General features: G+C 42.3%; 1 protein-coding gene across 3 annotated transcripts in view; it reads left to right on the forward strand.

The window, feature by feature from the left end:
- Window positions 1-1,210: 1,210 nt before the first annotated feature.
- fhod3b (formin homology 2 domain containing 3b) overlaps window positions 1,211-17,805 on the forward strand; it is a 97,860-nt gene continuing 81,265 nt past the window's right edge. For all 3 annotated transcript variants that reach the window (XM_086114696.1, XM_086114697.1, XM_086114699.1), the window contains exons 1-3: window positions 1,211-1,693; window positions 8,413-8,519; window positions 15,578-15,642. In XM_086114696.1, the coding sequence (XP_085970822.1) occupies window positions 1,529-1,693; window positions 8,413-8,519; window positions 15,578-15,642 (337 nt within the window). In that variant the 5' untranslated portion in view covers window positions 1,211-1,528. The remainder of the gene's footprint in view (window positions 1,694-8,412; window positions 8,520-15,577; window positions 15,643-17,805) is intronic.

Below are 17,805 nucleotides of genomic sequence, written 5' to 3' on the forward strand. Positions count from 1 at the left end.
AGTATTAACTGGCAACTGTAAAAGTGAGAGAAGGCAAGTGAAATCCGCCTCTCGGTCCATCGAGCTGCCTATCTGTCTGTCCTTCTTGCAGTCTATCCGTGTCTGTGTTCGTTCATCTAGCTATCTGTCACGTGACCCGTTTCGACCCCAAAAGCATGGACTCAGCACAATAAGAGAAGTTATTAACTGACACAGGGTAATAATTGGAAGGATCCTTCAATGGTCGTGTTGGCTGGAGCCCTCAGAGTGCAGCACAACCGAGCGATGAGGTCATGAATGTCCAAAGAGGTTATCGTCCCCCAGGTGAATTGACTTTTTCTAACAATGGGAAATGTGTGAAGCATTAGATCAACCAGTTTTCTGAAACAGTCCATTATAAGAAAATATATTCTTTATAATGTGGATGAAAATTTGTGGCCAAAAAGCCACAAACGTCAAGTGCAGGAAGACTGCATGGTAATTGTCATGATCCGTCACTTGATGCACACTTTTCCCTAAGTAGACCAAACTATGTTCTCTCTTCTACCTTGTTTTTGTTGTTTTCTTTTTGCGACACAGTGATGTATTTTGCTTTCTGTGTTGCAACGGGATCTGGCAACACAGGAAACACAGTTAAAGTGTCAATTCAAAGGTCTGGTAGAGGTGAACAGGTGGCCTGGACACTCCATTGCTTCGATAAAGTTACAAATGAGGCGCGTAAGGCTGACGAACAGGAAACAGGTCTTCAAAATAAAAGGATGGCATGAAATGAGATGAAAATGCTATCTATCTATCTATCTATCTATCTATCTATCTATCTATCTATCTATCTATCTATCTATCTATCTATCTATCTATCTATCTATCTATCTATCTATCTGTCTGTCTGTCTGTCTATCTGTCTATCTGTCTGTCTAAATGTTGCCTTTCTAAAGAAAAACATTTTCAGTTTCGATGGACACTGTCAGACATATTTGTGACTAAAAAAATTAATTCGAATCACCTCCCAGTCCTCATGATGCAGTGGAGTCTTTAAGTGTACGTTTTTATTCTAAAATTACATTTCCAATGTCATATTTATTTTTAATCGTGTGCGCTCTCGGGATGTGTTTCATTAAGTGGGATGTGTTCATCAACGTGTACTTCTCATTATGGCCCCTTGAGGACGCCACCATGCTTGTAACATGAGCCGAAGTCTGCTTCCAGACAGAATGTGTTTGGTGCATCGCTCTGGAAGAGGAAAGATCGCGAAGTGAGGTCCTCATCCGCTCTGTGCTTCAGCACCACAATGCTGCTGGATGCCGCATAAGAAAGAGACAGAGAGCGTAAGACAAAGACGAAGCTCCGGATTTTGACTTTCTTGCATCGGCTGTGTCTACTGTCCTGTCCCGGCTTGGTGCATGGTGTTGCATGTGGCGGTGGGTGTCCCGCATGGAGACGCTCCGAGTAGGTTAACAAGAGACAACTGCGGAGGAACCTGCGCCGGAGCCTCTGTCGGGAGGCGTCCGCTGTTTTGTCCCCAGAGCCGGCCTTGCATGGAGGACACGCCATGGCTACGTTTGTGTGCAGGGTGCAGTTCTTAGATGATACTGATCCATTCAACAGCACCAACTTCCCGGAGCCCAGCAGACCTCCAGTGTACACATTCAGGGAAGATATTCCGCTCATCAATCAAATTGCTGGAGTGCACAGGCTGCTAAGAGCCCCGCATAAGGTATGCACTGTTGACATGTCTTTTAATGCTTCACCTGCTCCTTCACACATACACATTAATAATTAGCCCCAAGGGCTGCTGCCAAGAAATACAACATGGATGGACCATTCAGCAAGTGCGCTTTGCTGATGTGGGATGGTGACGTTGATGCACGTTAACGCTAAACGCATGAAAGCGTGCCATATACTATCAAACGACTTTATGGTTATTTGGGAACTGTGTGTGATTTTTAATGTGGGGTGGGAATATTTTAGTTGAGAAAAGGAAGCATCTGCTCATGTTTGCTTTTAACCACATTAATCCCTGAGTTTGACCGGATTTTAAAAAACGACTTTTATTTATTATTTTATAGTGGTGTACATTATTTTCATTGAAGGGATTGTTTTAGGGCGGCAAGGTGGTCCACTTCACAATGTACTGGTGCAGGGTTCGAATCCAGCTCCGGCCTTCTTGTGTGAAGTTTGCATGCGTGCCTGCGTGGGTTTTCTCCGGGTACTCCGGTTTCTTCCCACATTCCAAAATCCATGCACGTAAATTGTCCCTGATTGTGAGCGTGAATGGTTGTTCGTCCAAGTGTCCTCTGCGATTGGCTGGCAACCAGTTCAGGGTGTACCGAAGACAGCTGGAATAGGTTCCAGCATGCCCGCCACTCTCGTGAGGGTAAGGGGATTAAATGGATGAATGGGATTGTTGTAAGTACAGGCAACACAGTGAGCTACGGGTTAGCTTGGCAGCCTCACAATGTAGTGGTACAGGATTTGAGTCGCTCCTCTGTGGGGTTTACATGTTCTCATTGCACTTGCATGGGCTTCCTGTTCAAAATAGTCCAAAGATGTGGATGTTGAATTGACTGGTTCTTTGTCAGTATGTGCTCTGCGACCGACTGGCGACCAGTCCGGGGTGTACCCCGCCTCTTGGCCAAAGTCAGCTGGGATAGGCTGCAGATCACCGTACCCAAATGAGGGTTGGGTGGTTATAAAGTCGCTAATGTTGATTTGGGGGTTTTTTGGTGGCACTTGACAGTTTTTCTCAGTTGCTTTGGGGCATTTCTCAGATCATTTCACATCCTTGTTTCACTTGTGCACATAAAAAAGAAGCATTTTTACATTTCTCTGAACAAATTGCAACTGGTTTGCCACATCCATGCAACTGATTATGTAGAATTCTAGGCTCTTTCTGACATTATTAAATGCTTACGGTGATGTTAATCAAAAGGTATGACAATGGGTCTGCTGAATTCTCTCACACCCAACAACATTTTGGTATTAGTTCAGTGGATAAGTCAAACAGTTGAACACGTCATTATATATCAGACATATCCATTAAGGCGAATCTTGAGTTTTTGTAATGAAAGGAACGTGTGTGAAGCATTAGATAAACAAATGATCAATCCGTTTTCTGAAATAGCTCATAGGAGGTGAAGATAGTTGCTGTGAGGTGAATGAGAATTTGTGGCCCACTACTTTTTCTACTTTCTTGCTTTTTTTAATTATTTTTTTCATGCATTGCTGTTTTCTGTGTCACAATGAGAAAAAAAATTATACTGCAAACAGTAAATTATAGTGTGCACAGTAAAAGTGAAATGTGAATCCTGCCCAGTCTCTTACAATCAATCTTCCACATACACAAATGTGGAACTTTCAATTCAGAGTACTGAATTCATCATTGAAACTTAAGTGGCAGTTCACACCCGAACATCCCTCCAGAGTCCAGTTTTATATTCACAACGTGACTAAGCAATTTGTGTCATCTGTACGCAATGACACCCAGAGTTGTCGTTCTGATGGCACTGATATGTTCGGGAACACAAATTATTGACTTTTGAGCGATACACTCAGGATTTTGAGAACTGCATTTGTCTGAACTGTTTTGATAAATGCTCTCACTGTGGAGCAAATTTCAATTGTGAGCTGAGAAATTTACCAAAGTGTTTGAGAAAAACTGTAAAATAAAAGTACAGCAGTGTTCTAAAGAGGCTGTAAGTCCGCACTTGCAGCAAATCAGTTCATCAACTTAATCCTGCAGCATCATTGTGCAGCATTTCGCTCCTTATGGCATGCCCAGTCCGTCCATCTGTTCCATCCATTTTCATCACCGCTTATCCTGAACAGGGTCGTGGGGAGTTGCTGCAGCCTGTACCAGCTGACTCCAGGCGGAAATGTTGCACACTCACCAGTTAGACACACTTGCAGGGAGATTTATATTTGTTTTTAAATGCTGGCTCTGCAATAAAAAGTATGGATGTTTCTGAAAAGCAGGATTGTTGTGATGGCCGTTGGTCTCATTCAACTGTGCAAAGTGTTGAGGCCTAATGTTGAGGCCAGTGTGCGTTTCAGCAACGGACATCCTCAAGATTTGGAGGAGTCTTACAGACCCGGATATTCGCAGTGACAAAAACCTCTGAGAGAGAACGCTGTTGTCTTTGAACTGTTTCCTGTTTATAAATAGTACGCCCCAAACACACAGATGCCCAGGGAGTTGAAATGGCTCACATGTGCAATCCCAGCGCCGTTCCCGTCGCTGTCATTCTGCTGTCTTGGCATAGACCACATGTGTGCATGTTGGGTGTTTCAGGGCTGATTAAATTCTAAAGGGAGTGACGACATTCGCTGCATTGTCAAAAATCAATTAAGAGTCCTTGTTGCCAGTTTTATAAAAATGGTGCTCATTGTGTCGCAACCAGTCACTTTTCTTATACAGTTCACAAAGTTACAAGGACAAAATTTTAATGTTAGGAAATGAATGGAATAATAATATAACATAACATAATATTTGACGGCTTCATTCAGTGAACATACAGTATTTATTTGTTATTTTTAACTTTAAATAATGCATTGTTATGACTGGCTCAGTGCATACTCTGTTCCAGACTTGATGGACTTGTTCCAAATCTACCATACATCCACTAATCCATCCATTTTCAACACCGCTTATCCTGAACAGGGTCGCGAGGAGTTGCTTGAGCCTATCCCAGCTGACTTTGGGCAGAAGGCAGACTACACCAGACTACTCCAGTCAGTCACAGGGCACATATAGAGACAGACAACCGTTACTGAGTGGTAATCGATCTCACGTACAGCTATACATAATCAGCGACTCAATTCTATCATTATCTACATAAATCAATTGATATACACACTTTCAAATGCTTTCCTCTCTTTTCCTTCGTTCTCGTGATGTGACTTGGTGGCCTTGAGTCTGGTTTGCAGAGTGTGTCCAAGTCAAGGGAAAATATTGCTCAGTTTTAGAGGATGCACTCTCACTTACCAATTTCAATCTGGACACTTTGTTTTCCTGCATTTTTCTTCCACTAGAAATTATAGAGTGCCATAATGAGAAGTTATGTGAAATGTTGTAAAATACAGGTTCCTCCTCAGTGCCTGTCAAAAGGCCTTCGAATACTTTTACACATTGTTATGCACATTTGTGGTTTTGCCGGTCGCTGCAGTTTGGACTGTTATTTCTCAGCGTAGGAATCCCGCAATAATACTTTTGCTGTCTTGATTACTGTTGTAATCTGTCATAAACATGTCCTTTTCAAGCAAAAAGAAGTATGAAAAGGTTACGTTTGTACAAATGGAAGCGCTTTGAAAGTGTATATTGTGCAGATGCACATGTATTGGAAGGAGATAGCACAGTTCAATTGTAAATTGCATGCTGTTTATTTTTAGTCTTTCTGCCTTAACTGCCTGCCTGGTCAGTGGACCACATTATGGTGGTTGAAGGGAGAGGCTAAGGCTCAGTGTGAGAGCACACAACTTGTGGTTCCCTCTCTGGACTTGGTCACAGCACAGGGCCACCATGGGTTCAAATCCTGGGTGGGGGAACAGCTAAGAAAAAAAAAACTTACTGCCCTTGATGTGATAGAACTGCTCTTGGATTTATTGACATATTTCTACTCAAGGAAATGCAGGAATCTGACACAAGGGCTGATTTACCGACGGAAAAGTTAAAGCAACAACACTATGTAGCTAGTTAGTACGAGCATTTGCGACAGTGGCTCGTAGTCATCCGTTTACGGCCCTGCGTTGCCAATGCCATGGGACCACAGCTCCACTTTGAAGTAGCGACATAAAACTTTGAAGTAGCGACATAAAACTTTAATTTTGACAGTGTGGTGGACAAAAACAACTGCAAAACCCTGGGCATAATACATGGACGGATACTTCTGTTTGTGGAAGAATGCAGCATGTATCCGGCAGTCTGCAGCAACAAATATCCATGTGGAAACATGTAACATTGGTTTCGGGGACCACACTTATGGTCTTAAAATTAGTTATCATAGTTTTGAAGTACAGTATACATTTTCAACCACAGAAATTGGTCGACACTATCAAGTTGGTCGACTTCTTTTAACCAGCCCTTCAGTATAAGATGTCCTTGCGTCAGATAATAGCTCCATCCATCAATTTTCTACAGAATAACAGGGGTTGGGATGCGGGGGCAGCAGCTTTAGCAGGGGAGCACCACACTTCTCTCTCCAAAGCCAATTCCTCCAACTCCTCCGTGCGGTATCCCAAGGTGTTCCGAGGCTAGCCAGGAGAATTTGTCTCTCCAGCTTGTCTTCGGTCAACCCCAGAGTCAAACGCCTGGGCAGGGAGGGGTGCAAATGGCCAAGCCACCTCATCTGACTCCTCTCAACATGAGGAGCTGCGCAACTCTGAGTCCCTCCCGGATGACCGAACTTCTCACCCAATTTCAAAGGGAGAAATGACCCACAGCTTGTGACAGTAGGTGAGGGTAGGAACATAGATTTACTGATAAATTGAGAGCTTCACCTTTTAGTTTGGCTCCTACTTCACCACAACAGACCGAAACAGAGTTCGCACCACAGCAGGCACTGCACCAAACTTCCTGTTGATCTTCCCCTCTGTTCATTGCCCTCACGTGCGAATAAAACTCCAAGATAATTGAACTCCTCCACTTGGAGTTGGATCTCATCCCAGATCCGGGGAGGGCACTCCACCCTTTTCCAACTGAGGGCCATGGTCTCAGATTTGTATGTGCGATTACACACATAAGCACGATCGGGGGTGCAAGACGGTCTCCAATTACCCACGTCACATATCCAGCAGACTACATCATCCGCAAGGGGAGATCTTGCAGTTTTACCAAAGTATTATCCCCTTTTTGGTGTTTGCCTCTCATACAGTGTCTTCTTCACGTCATGTTTCATGTGACTGTCATTCACATTCACATTCGAGGCAAATTAGTCTTTCGGCATAAATAAATGGTCATCCTAATTTGGTGTATATGTCTGGATGTGCAAGTCTGTAATTTGCAGTCTGGATAAGTGCTCTAGGCTTCGTCTGTCTTGGCTTCCCATGCCTTCTTTCTGTCTGCCTCTTCCGATTGACCAGTTAATTTTGGGGTAGTAACTGTAATCCACACAAGAGTGTCATCCCCGTAGAAATAATAGTATTGAAGTACTGTGCATTGTGTTTACTATGTCTTCATAGGGTATAAAATAGATATAGATATAGTATAAATAAGTGTATTTATCATTCCCTATGCAAGGACGGGCTCTTTAGAATATCAGCAACACAAAAATGGCCATCACTAAAATTTCTGTCCTTCCATTTCCTCCCCACTGAGCTCAATGAATCATATTCTTGAGGAAACTGACAACTGGTTTATCCCTGCAAATACCTGGTCAAGATTAAAAAAACAAAAGTTAACATCTAAGTAACTCAAGCAACTACAGTTCGAACATGCAAAAACCACATAGGAGGGCCTGACAAATTGATTCGATTCATCAATTTTTAAAACCCAGACTTAGTCTTGCACACTACAATCAACTTATGAAAAACCCTCAAAACTTGTCAAATCACACCTCCTCTCCAAACCCTTTTTGTGTGACAGTTGATCAAAGAGAGCAACACGAGAGATAAGAGACACCACGCTGTTCCCAAATTTGTCATTGTTAAGTGCTGACAGGAGCTGATAAGTGTTCTCTCGACATCCGTTGGAGTTTAGGCACATCAAATACTTTACCTGGTGCACACATGATCGGTGCACCGAGAGGGCAGGCGCTACGTTTGGTGACAGGGAGAGGTCAATGACATAATTCAGTGGAGAGAGAGCAAGACAGGAGGGGGAGAGATCTCTTGGTGGATGAAGAGCCAGATACAAAACATTTGAAAATGTCATCAGCAGACTCAATAGAAACAGCAGACATTCCACTTGGATGTGCTTTGCAGTTGAAGCAACAGGTTGCGGTCATTAAAAAAAAAAAAAAAAATAATAATAATGCCTGTCATTTCTTCAAATTCAATGAAAAATTCTAGTTTGCCCCTTTTCTAAATGATCTATGAGAGATTTTTAAAATAGATGCCACATCAAGAATTGCACATTTACACAGAGTCCTCAGTTGTTGATGGTCCCGATGTGGTTTTGAGGTTACATACTGTTGTAATAATCAAGAGTGAAAATATGCTCTCATGGGGCACAAAAAGGCACGCCTATTTTCAGACGTCCTGTTTTTCATCGTTGGTTTACGTTCATGCTCTAGATGTTTTTTTTTATACAAATGTTTACGCTTATGATGGTTACTTCATTACCGAGGGACCCCCCAGTAATAAGAGCATATGCAGCTTTACTTTTAAAGTCTATGCAGGCGTTCAAGAAAAAAAAAAGACACATTTTAAAACTCTGAAAATTTAACAAAAAAAAAAGATCAACTAATTTGAACGATCTCTATGCATCTGTCTCCACTGCAGCCTGATGACTGTGCACTTCAGTTGTCTCATAATGGGAGCTATCTGGACTTGGAGTCGACGCTGGCAGAGCAAAAAGACGAACTGGAGGGATTTCAAGAGGAAGGAGGGTAAGATCATTTCCTTTGTCTGTGTGTGTTTTCACTCTCCTTGCGGGGTTTTCATGTGGTTTTCGTGCCTCAGTAACTTCACAGCATTACACAATTTGTTCAAATTAGTAATATTATCTTTCTCATGAAGGTAGGCTGATTGATCTCACCTACCCAGACTTGACTTTTGGGAACCAACCTCGTGTGTCAAAGAGTTGAAGGGTTTGCCTTTGCCGTTCCAAAAGTCTTTCAGCATTTTTCTTGTGGAAAAAAAACTCTTTCAAGTTGCATCTGTGCTTTTTTTCCCCCCTCAAGATCTGTTTTTCTTAAAAAAAAAAAATCAACCATCCAGCCATTTTTTAGACTGAGTATCCCGTTTAGTGTCGTAGGGAGTTGGATCAGTGAATCGTTACTGTATGTGCCATTGAACACAATCGGTTTACTCTCTGCTCATCAACTTGAAACACTTCGAAATTTAGAAACAATTTTTCCATTGGAAAGTTGGTCCAACTCTGATCGAAATGTTTTGAGAGGACACGGTTAAAATATTTTTGGAACTTCTAAATGGGAGCATACAATTCCTGAAAAAGAATTCCCTCCCTCTGATTTCTTACATTTTTATTTGGGGTTTTTCCCCCCTTATTTATCTCACTTAAATGTTTTATTATAAAGTCAATTTCAATATTTATTTTTACTTCAAAGGTCCACATTGAATTGTCATTTGACCTGCAGGGTTGACAGTGTGGCTTCTGCTCTTGCGACGATATCATAACCCGAATTCGTTTGTCCCTAAATTGGAATATGCCGTAGTCAGTCTAACTTGTGTTCAAGTTGTCACATGCTGTAAAAACACATTTTGAGTAAATACTATACTTGGCAGCAACACACTTGTAGGACATGAAAAAACAACAACAATTGAATGAAACTAGTTTATTGTGTGCTGCCCCTTAGTTTGAAATGTCATCATTACAGGAACTGTATGAAAAGCCGTGCTTGGCCATAATATAAAACAAAAATCAAACTATCAAAATAAAAACAGTAAGTAACTGAGCATACGTTCTTGTGTTCGGGCCATCATAAACTGAGTACTTGATATGAAACGCAGTCCATGGGATGTTTGTGTGCTACTTCTTTATCAGGGTAAAGAAACAAGACAGTTAAGAGTTTCCAAGACCCCCACAGGTCCACGTCCAATCAAATGCTTGGCCGCAGGTCAACAGTGATGTCATTGCAAGCATTTAAGAGGTGTTGACACGTTTCATGAGTAATTGCCCCATCACAACTCAGTTACCTCAGTGTTCTCATTAGAATTGACTCTCCACCGCACAACTCCCAGCATCTAATATGTTTTGTCTTGACATATTTTCTAGACCTGGATGAAGAAAAGAAAGGTTGGAAATTGTGTTTGTGTTTTTTTTTTAATTCACTTTTTTGGCCAGGTTCTTTATTGGCTCCATATGTTTTATTCACTGTGGATTGTGTTGATGTATCCACTCATACAGTAGAGGATCACAATCCAAAGGGCTGGCATGCGCTTTCCTGGTCGGTTGGACCACAAACGTGTGGGATTTATTTATCTAACATGGAATTCACAGGCTGCTCTCCAGACAACTGTCTTTCCCCAATTCCACGTCAAGTGAAAAGGTTTGGAGCTCATGGGAAGCTGGTGAGAGCCGTGAGGTTAAAGTGGTGCGCGCCGTCCCTCCTCACTGATCCAGGGTGCCAAGGCGGACGGCTTGCCAGCTGGCACAAGCGGACATGGATGTGTGTCATTAAACCCACACTGTGTTGTCTGAGGAGACCGGGGCTGGTGAGGAGGGGAGTGAGGTGAAAGTGGCCAGCCAATTATTTTGTAAAAATAGGGCAGTAGACCTCCTGGCTTTTTATGGCAATGATATGTGCAAGAGTAAACCCCCCGCCCTCCATGGTTCTGTTGTTCATTTGATGACTATTACTTATGATGAGGCCTTTTGCTTTTACAGGTCTCGTTTACGAGAACCAACTAGAGGACTCCAAAGTAGTTAAGATGTTGATCACATTTTATGTCTGCGCTAAGTCATACACGCTGACCTTGGTATAACACCACTCCACTATTAAGCAGAGGTAACCAGCAGACTAAAAAAAAAAAAAAAAACGAGCCTTTATCCCGTTGGCCATAAAATGCAACTGTAATTGATATTAATGACAGGTTACATTCCAGGGGCGCCTGTGTCATACCTTGGGTGTTCAAAATCAGATTAAACTCAGGTTCTCCTGACAGAACCGGGAGATATCCATATCACAAGAACTTACAAGCCATAATCACTTCCACACCACTGCATGAAGCTCGGCTCTAGACGATTGGGTCTCCTAAATCTTTCGTCCCATCACAGGTCCAGTGCCTCTTAAGTTATAAATGGAGCGGATAGCCCAGGCTTGCGCCCTGACACATGTGCCCAGCTTTAGGTTGTCAAAGTGACATTTGGGGTTCCTGCTCCGATGGTATAATTAAGTCCCGTTCATAGCGCCCTTCATTCTTGGACTGAGCAATGACACTGTGCGACAGTTGTTTTAGGCTCACATGACCTATGCTGAGACTTTCCTTATGAAGTCATTTATAGAAGTCTGTTCTGAAGATTAACGGTTGGCAGTTGTAAGTGATAATAGATGTTTCTTAAAGGTATTGTAGCTGTTTCTTTGTGAGCACTCGCACTCACCTTCCTACGTCGTCCGCTAGATGATCATAATTTCCCGGTCACAGCAAAGAAGGTACATGTTCAAGTATATTAAAATCCATTTCTTCTTGTCTCAATGGTCAATCCCCGGATTTTCTTCTGAATAATATGTTCTATTCAGCCGCACTAGTCTAAACATGGCGTTCTAATGAATGCAGTGAAACTCCTCAACAACGAAATCATGTTTGCAGCAAGAAATTTTTCACAACAGGGGGTTTTCACTGTAGCCAATTTGATATCAGATGTAAACACACACACACGTAAACGTATGTGTACACACACACACAAACGTATGTGCACTTTTTATTTTTATTCCAATAGTGCATAGGTATGAGCATACACTTATTTGACACTTCATATACTGTAGTCAGTGTAGGAAAAAAAAGGGAAAGACATTGTGAAATTTACGATCAGCATTCACTTTCACTTACATAAATTTCTTGGATAATGTCTTTTATTTTGCTTCCTCCGTCTTTCATTTTGATCACTTTTACCTTCTCTTCCAGCGACAGAGCTCTTCTTGTTTAGCTGCTTGACATCCAAAGGTCTGTTTTGTAGCCATTTTCGCAACGCAACGTTCTTGCTGCGTCTGAAACTAACAATTACAAATACTTCCTGGACTACTGCGCATGTGTAAACCAGTGTGGTGGTTGCTGTTGGATTAGACTTCATTGTAGTGAATCTCGTCGTGTGGCAAGAGCAGACAAAAAGATTTCGTATAACGCAACAGGGTTTTTTTTCGTTGTATGGGGGGGGGGCAGAAAAGTGGGAATGGTGTTAATGAATGCATGAAGATTTTTTTCACACCAGGGGGTATTTCGCCCATGTAGGTTTCATTGTAGAGGAGTTTCACTGTAGTATGTTTGTGGAATATGAGTTTAGCAGCAAAACCCACATGGTTTTAGCCATCTCAGGGAGCGGCCATTTTGCCAGGTTCTGTCAAATGAAAATGGCATCACAGTTGCTCAGGGCTCAGTTGACAACCGCTCACGGTTCACCTGTTTTCTGAAACTGAGCCATGATTCATTCTTACTTGAGCCCTGAGCAATTCTAACGCCATTTTCATTCGACAACAAGTGGCAAAATGGCCGCCCCTCGAGATGGCCAAAAATGGGTGGATTTTACGACTTAACTCATATTCCACAAATGCAATATCTGTCAGTGTGCCGTGTGTAGGGGCTCCATAGAACATATTGTAAGGAACTTTTTGGCGTTGATTTCCCCCCTTTAAGACTGCTCTGCTTTCATTGTTTTTCATTTTCTCTTGACCCACTTGGACATCACAGATGGACTCAAGAGCGCATTACATTTCATTTGAAGGAGGAGAATGAATGTACTCTCGTGAAACTCAAACATCAAGGGGAGAAATAAAATACCACTTGGCTGCTCTGTGTGCAGGGCTGATTTAGGGGACCATTAACGGTGTGGTGTAGCGTAGTCATTGTTTTGTGTGTGCGTATTCACAAATACACTATGCAGGCCTGGTCAGTGGTTTAAGAGGCATTTTGCCAACTGTGTTAACTGTCCCCTAACCTGATTCTTCATACTCAGGATTCCTGGTCAGTTATTCGTCGGGATGTCATGCTACTACAATTGTGATTCGCGCCCATGCCACTTCATTCTTTTCAATGCAAACTTTAATGAACCCCTCACGTGCCCGCCGTTTGCTGCATATTTCATGTTTATGTCAAATGAGTCATGTCATAAAGCTAACGGTAAATCCTTTAGTTCTTTTCTCACAGTATTAAAAATCCGAGATGTTTGGAGTCAATCACGATTTTTCAGACGAGTGACCTCTCAGAAACGACCATTATGTTTAATTGGAATTTGGCTTGGCTTGATCAGCCATCACCTGGGCATGCATAGAAGAATGTTGGATCAAGGCGCAAACAAAGTTTATGAGGTACCACATGAAGTCCATCGCAAGGAGTACTTCTGCGGCTATACTTCTACACGCATACCCTGTTCTTTGTTGGAGTTCCCAGTTTTCATATTTAATTGGGGAAGGGGCGGTCCTCTCTTCTATTCCATGCATGTTTGTTTAATTTGATAATGAGCACACTGGTCTGTATTGCCTCAGGTGCAGTAAAGGGATACTGTTGCAGTGAAGCCGACAGAAAGCAGACGTTCGTTCCGAAGGGGTTCTGGTTACCCTTTTGGATTAGGTTCCTGTTTGCCGTCTCATCTCAAGAGCAATGTTGACAGATGTTGCTTCTGTCTCACATCTGCCTGTTACTTGCTATTATATTTTCTAAATGGCGGCACTGTGCGGACGACCCCCGCTGCGTAATCTGCTCGCGTGCACCGGGTCCGGTCTCGCACTGACAGGAGCAGGAACGATGTCAACTTGGAAGCACTGAGCAGTATTAATGCTTGTTTAGAATGAGGCAGTAGTGTGATCTGCCCTCTGAGCTGAGTCTTTTTCTGCTGTCAGGCCCACTGCTGTTTGAGTGTCACTAACAGACTTCACCTTGGTGCGGTGCCAGTCAGAGGTTTCTCACAGCCTTTGAGCCGGAAGCACAAAAGCCGATTTGTCAGAGCTGAATTGGTGGTGTTGGTAACTGTATCTGCTGTGCTCTTTACGATAATCGTGTTTACTGGGCGTGTTTGCATGATTTATTTGGAGACACTGGAAATGATTGAGCCTCAATTTGTCATTCAAATAGATGCAGGACTTTATATTGAAGATGACGTGTTATGAATGTGATAGTGGGTAAAGCAGCATCCATTTTAAAATAAGACATGTTTCACACCTTTAAATAGTGGTGCTCTCTTACCAACTTTTTATTGCAAAAAGGCACGTTTTTTTTTAATGAACAAAAGTGTCATGGCAGACCGCCAAATAAAAATGTCACAAAAAGACAAAACTTTTTCCGTTTAATGAAATGCAACAATTGGGATACCCAGGTTAAATGTGCCTCTTTCCATGTAGTGGGAGAGGATTTCATTCTTGTGCCTGTCACTATATATCGCTGGCATACGTAGATCGGTAAAGACATACTGTATTATTTGCAGTAAATAAAACATTTCTGACCAATTAGGCAACATTGGATTATTTCACAGTGGTTAAAAGTCACTGGGGCGGCACAATGGGCTACTGGTTGGCGCGTCCGCCTCACAGTGCAGAGGTGCAGGTTTGATTCCGGCTCTGACGTTCTTGTGTGGATTTTGCATGTCCTCCTCATGCCTGCGTGGGTGTTCTCCGGGTACTCCGGTTTCCTCCCACATTCCAAAAACATGCATGGCAGGTTGATGGAACATTCTAAATTGTTCCTATGTGTGCATGTGAGCGCGAATGGTTGTTCGTCTGTGTGTGCCCTGCGATTGGCTGGCAACCGGTTCAGAGTGTCCCCCGCCTACTGCCTGAAGACAGCTGGGATAGGCTCCAGCACAGCGGCGACCCTCGTGAGGATAATCTGATTAGAACATTTTTGTATGTATAGATAGATGGATAAAATAAAAAATCACTGTTGTGCCACTGTCTCAATGAGTCACCAAGTGGATATTTCCCTCCAACAGAAGCCTCCCCCTTTTTTTTTTTTTATTAACTGCAGTTATCTCAAGTCGATTAGTGGTTAACTGGTCAGCCATTTGAACTCTGTGGCTAACGCTGTTGTCACTAACCAAAACAGCAGCCATCACTGAAACAGGTTAACAGTGTCTCAGATGATAGTGTGTCGTCTTACTACATTTTAGTGCTCGAGTAGACTCCACATTGTCGTGTCTGTCTATGTTCTTGGTCGTTTCTTTTTTTCTTTCAGTCCACAATTTTTAAATTGTACAGGCACGTCGACTCTCTACAGGTAAGGGAGGCATGAAATAAACCATTAATATTACTGATTGATGGAAGTAGCGAAGTCAGTAACATACTGAATTATCTTTTTCTGTATGATGTGATTATTTATTTATTTTTGGTGCGTGTAGCCCCCCCAGGCCTGATCCATCTAAAACACCAACTTACAAGAAACCTCTGAGTGGAGAGGCTTTGGAGCGGCATTGTGGTGAACTGCTGGCATTTTTCTCTTTGATTGTCACTCAGACATTGTATGCCGTTGACAGGATGGTGATCGAGTCTTTGCGTGTCTCCATTATCACTGTGGGCGGAGTTGACCTGTGGGCTGCTCCCATCCTTCAATTTCACCCATGGAGACCTTTTCCTTGTGCTGCTTGCCCTGCTTCTTTTTGTTTTCTAACAGCTGAAAAAATAAGAGGTTTAAATGCAATCTTTGTTTTTTGTTTTCATTTAAGCTATTTTCTTACCAGTACTTCTAAATACAACTTCCAAGAACATATAACATATATGATTTATTCATTCTGTTTCTGCCTTAATGAACACACAGATTTGTATTTTTTTTTCCTTTTCAGGAGAGGCAGAAAACACAACCTCATACTTCGAACACAGCTGTCAGTCAGGGTCCACGCTTGCATCGGTGAGTACTGTAAACCTACGCGGCAAATTTAAGCCTCACATTTATCACTCTATAATCGTGAAATTTGTACTGCATCACTTGTGTGGTATGAGCTTGCATTACCGCCTCCATTACCAGCGGGGTTGTTTTATTGCTGGCGTATACAATGCACAGTGGCAGCTTTTGGGAAACAGCTTGAATCTTAATTTGAGTGCAAATTACCGGCATTTCAGCGACACTCTGCAAAGCTGCGAGCGGGCGCAGGGCACAGATTGAAAACATTTTGTTTTTTTAAAGTTACTATGTTCTGTCACTTTGTTTTATTGGGTCTCCTGGTGTCTGAATCATGGCAGGGACCTTGCTCAAAGAGCTGAGTGAAAACACATGCAGACTGGCCTGCTTGTGACATGCATACACGTACGCACACACGTAATGAACATATCAGCAGCTGTTGAAACTTTTAATGATATAAAGTCATGTTTTGGCACATGCTTCCATTTCACAGATCCTTTTCACTTAGTTGCTTATTTTCCACAGAACATGTGGAAGGTCACACACACACGCACCCGCACGCGCACACACACTGAATTTAGATTTTTTATCTTACTTTTTTTGTTGTTGTTGTACCTACCTAGGGAATTTTCTGTTTTTCCATCTTCCAGAAACATGCACGCTCGATTCAGTATCAACTCTTGATTGTCCATAGATGTATTTATGAGTGTGAATGGTTGCACGTGCCTCGCGACTAAATGGTGGCCAGTCAGTCAGATAGCCCCCAGCTCACCCGTGATCCTAATGAGGACATGTAGTACAGAAACTGGATGGCCGCATGGATTCAAGTAAACAGAGTCACTTTGGTCTGGGACACAAGTAAACACAATTTTGGACCCAGCGCTGGGTTAACTGTTTGATCCCATTTGAATTACTTTTAAAGCAACAATTTTTTGAGTGTTCTTTGCAGATCAGGATTCAAATGGAAAAGTTCAGAAAAACTCAGAAGTACAATTTTTACATGAATTTTAGTAGAACACAATCCATTTGAGAAGGTAGTTTGATGTTCAGATTGTGTGCCCCCCCCCCTCCAAAACAATAATTGAAAAGTAAAAATGTAAATCAAGAAACAAAAACAATCCACCTAAATGTTGGTAATGGTAAACCTTAAAAAATAACTGGGTGGGGCTTCTCTTAGTTCTTTTGCTGTGTTTACCATTTCTATCCTTGGCTTGTCATCAGTGATACGCAAAAACATGCAAATGAGCCTATAGAAAGGCATAAAACCATGAAAAATTCAACTGGAAGGCAAGGGAGATGAATCAATAGGGCTGCTTTGCTCTCCCATCATTCCTTTTATCTTAACCTTTAAATGTAAAATCTGCGCTCTATTCTCTTGTGTGTACATGGCATGGTGTACATGTTATTTAAAATAAAACCTCCATTTTAATCAATAAATGTGCCGTAAAACGAATATCACTTGTGTCTGTTTTCAGCATTTTCAAGAAGACAAACCTTTGTATGTAAGCCATGTTTGGAAAGTGTACCTCCTCTGCTGTACACTTTATAGTAGTGCAAAGAGTGTCCAGTCTAAATCGGATTTAGCGCTTACCCTTTCGTATAGCCACAAAACTGTCATGTTAACATGTTGTCTTGGATACCGTCGGTGTTTTCAACTGTGAAGTTGCTCCACAGAGCCTTATTCTGTCTTCCTGCTATTGGTTGGTTGAGCTTAGCGCAGCCTGCGGAGAGGCAGACAGACATGCTGCTCTTCCCTAAGTGGATGATGACCGTCTTTCTCTTTAAGTTGACAACCACCTGTTGCCCTTCCCCATTCCTGCCCTGAGACTACCCGTGAGGCTTGTTGATTTATTTCTTCCAGTCAAGGTGGTCACTGTTACTGTAAACTGTCCAGACATTTGAGCCTGATTTTATCTGACTGGAGGGTTTACCCTGAAGACTCGTGAGTGTAGCATTACGAGGTGATTTTCCGCCTCAACACAGGAGATCAGACTTGTAATTTTCGTACGACAAACGCTTTTGCTTTGCTGGAGGCAATGAATAGGCTCACACAACTGAAAATGTATTCATATTCACCATCACTACTTAAATTCTCTTTCACACTACTGAAATGCTGTCAAACGCACGCGTGCACACACACACACACACAACTGAAAAAAACAATACAGACTG

Source organism: Hippocampus guttulatus, chromosome 6 (assembly GCF_054856545.1).
Source record: "Hippocampus guttulatus isolate MCC_2025c chromosome 6, RoL_Hgut_1.0, whole genome shotgun sequence".
Classification (NCBI taxonomy): domain Eukaryota; kingdom Metazoa; phylum Chordata; class Actinopteri; order Syngnathiformes; family Syngnathidae; genus Hippocampus; species Hippocampus guttulatus.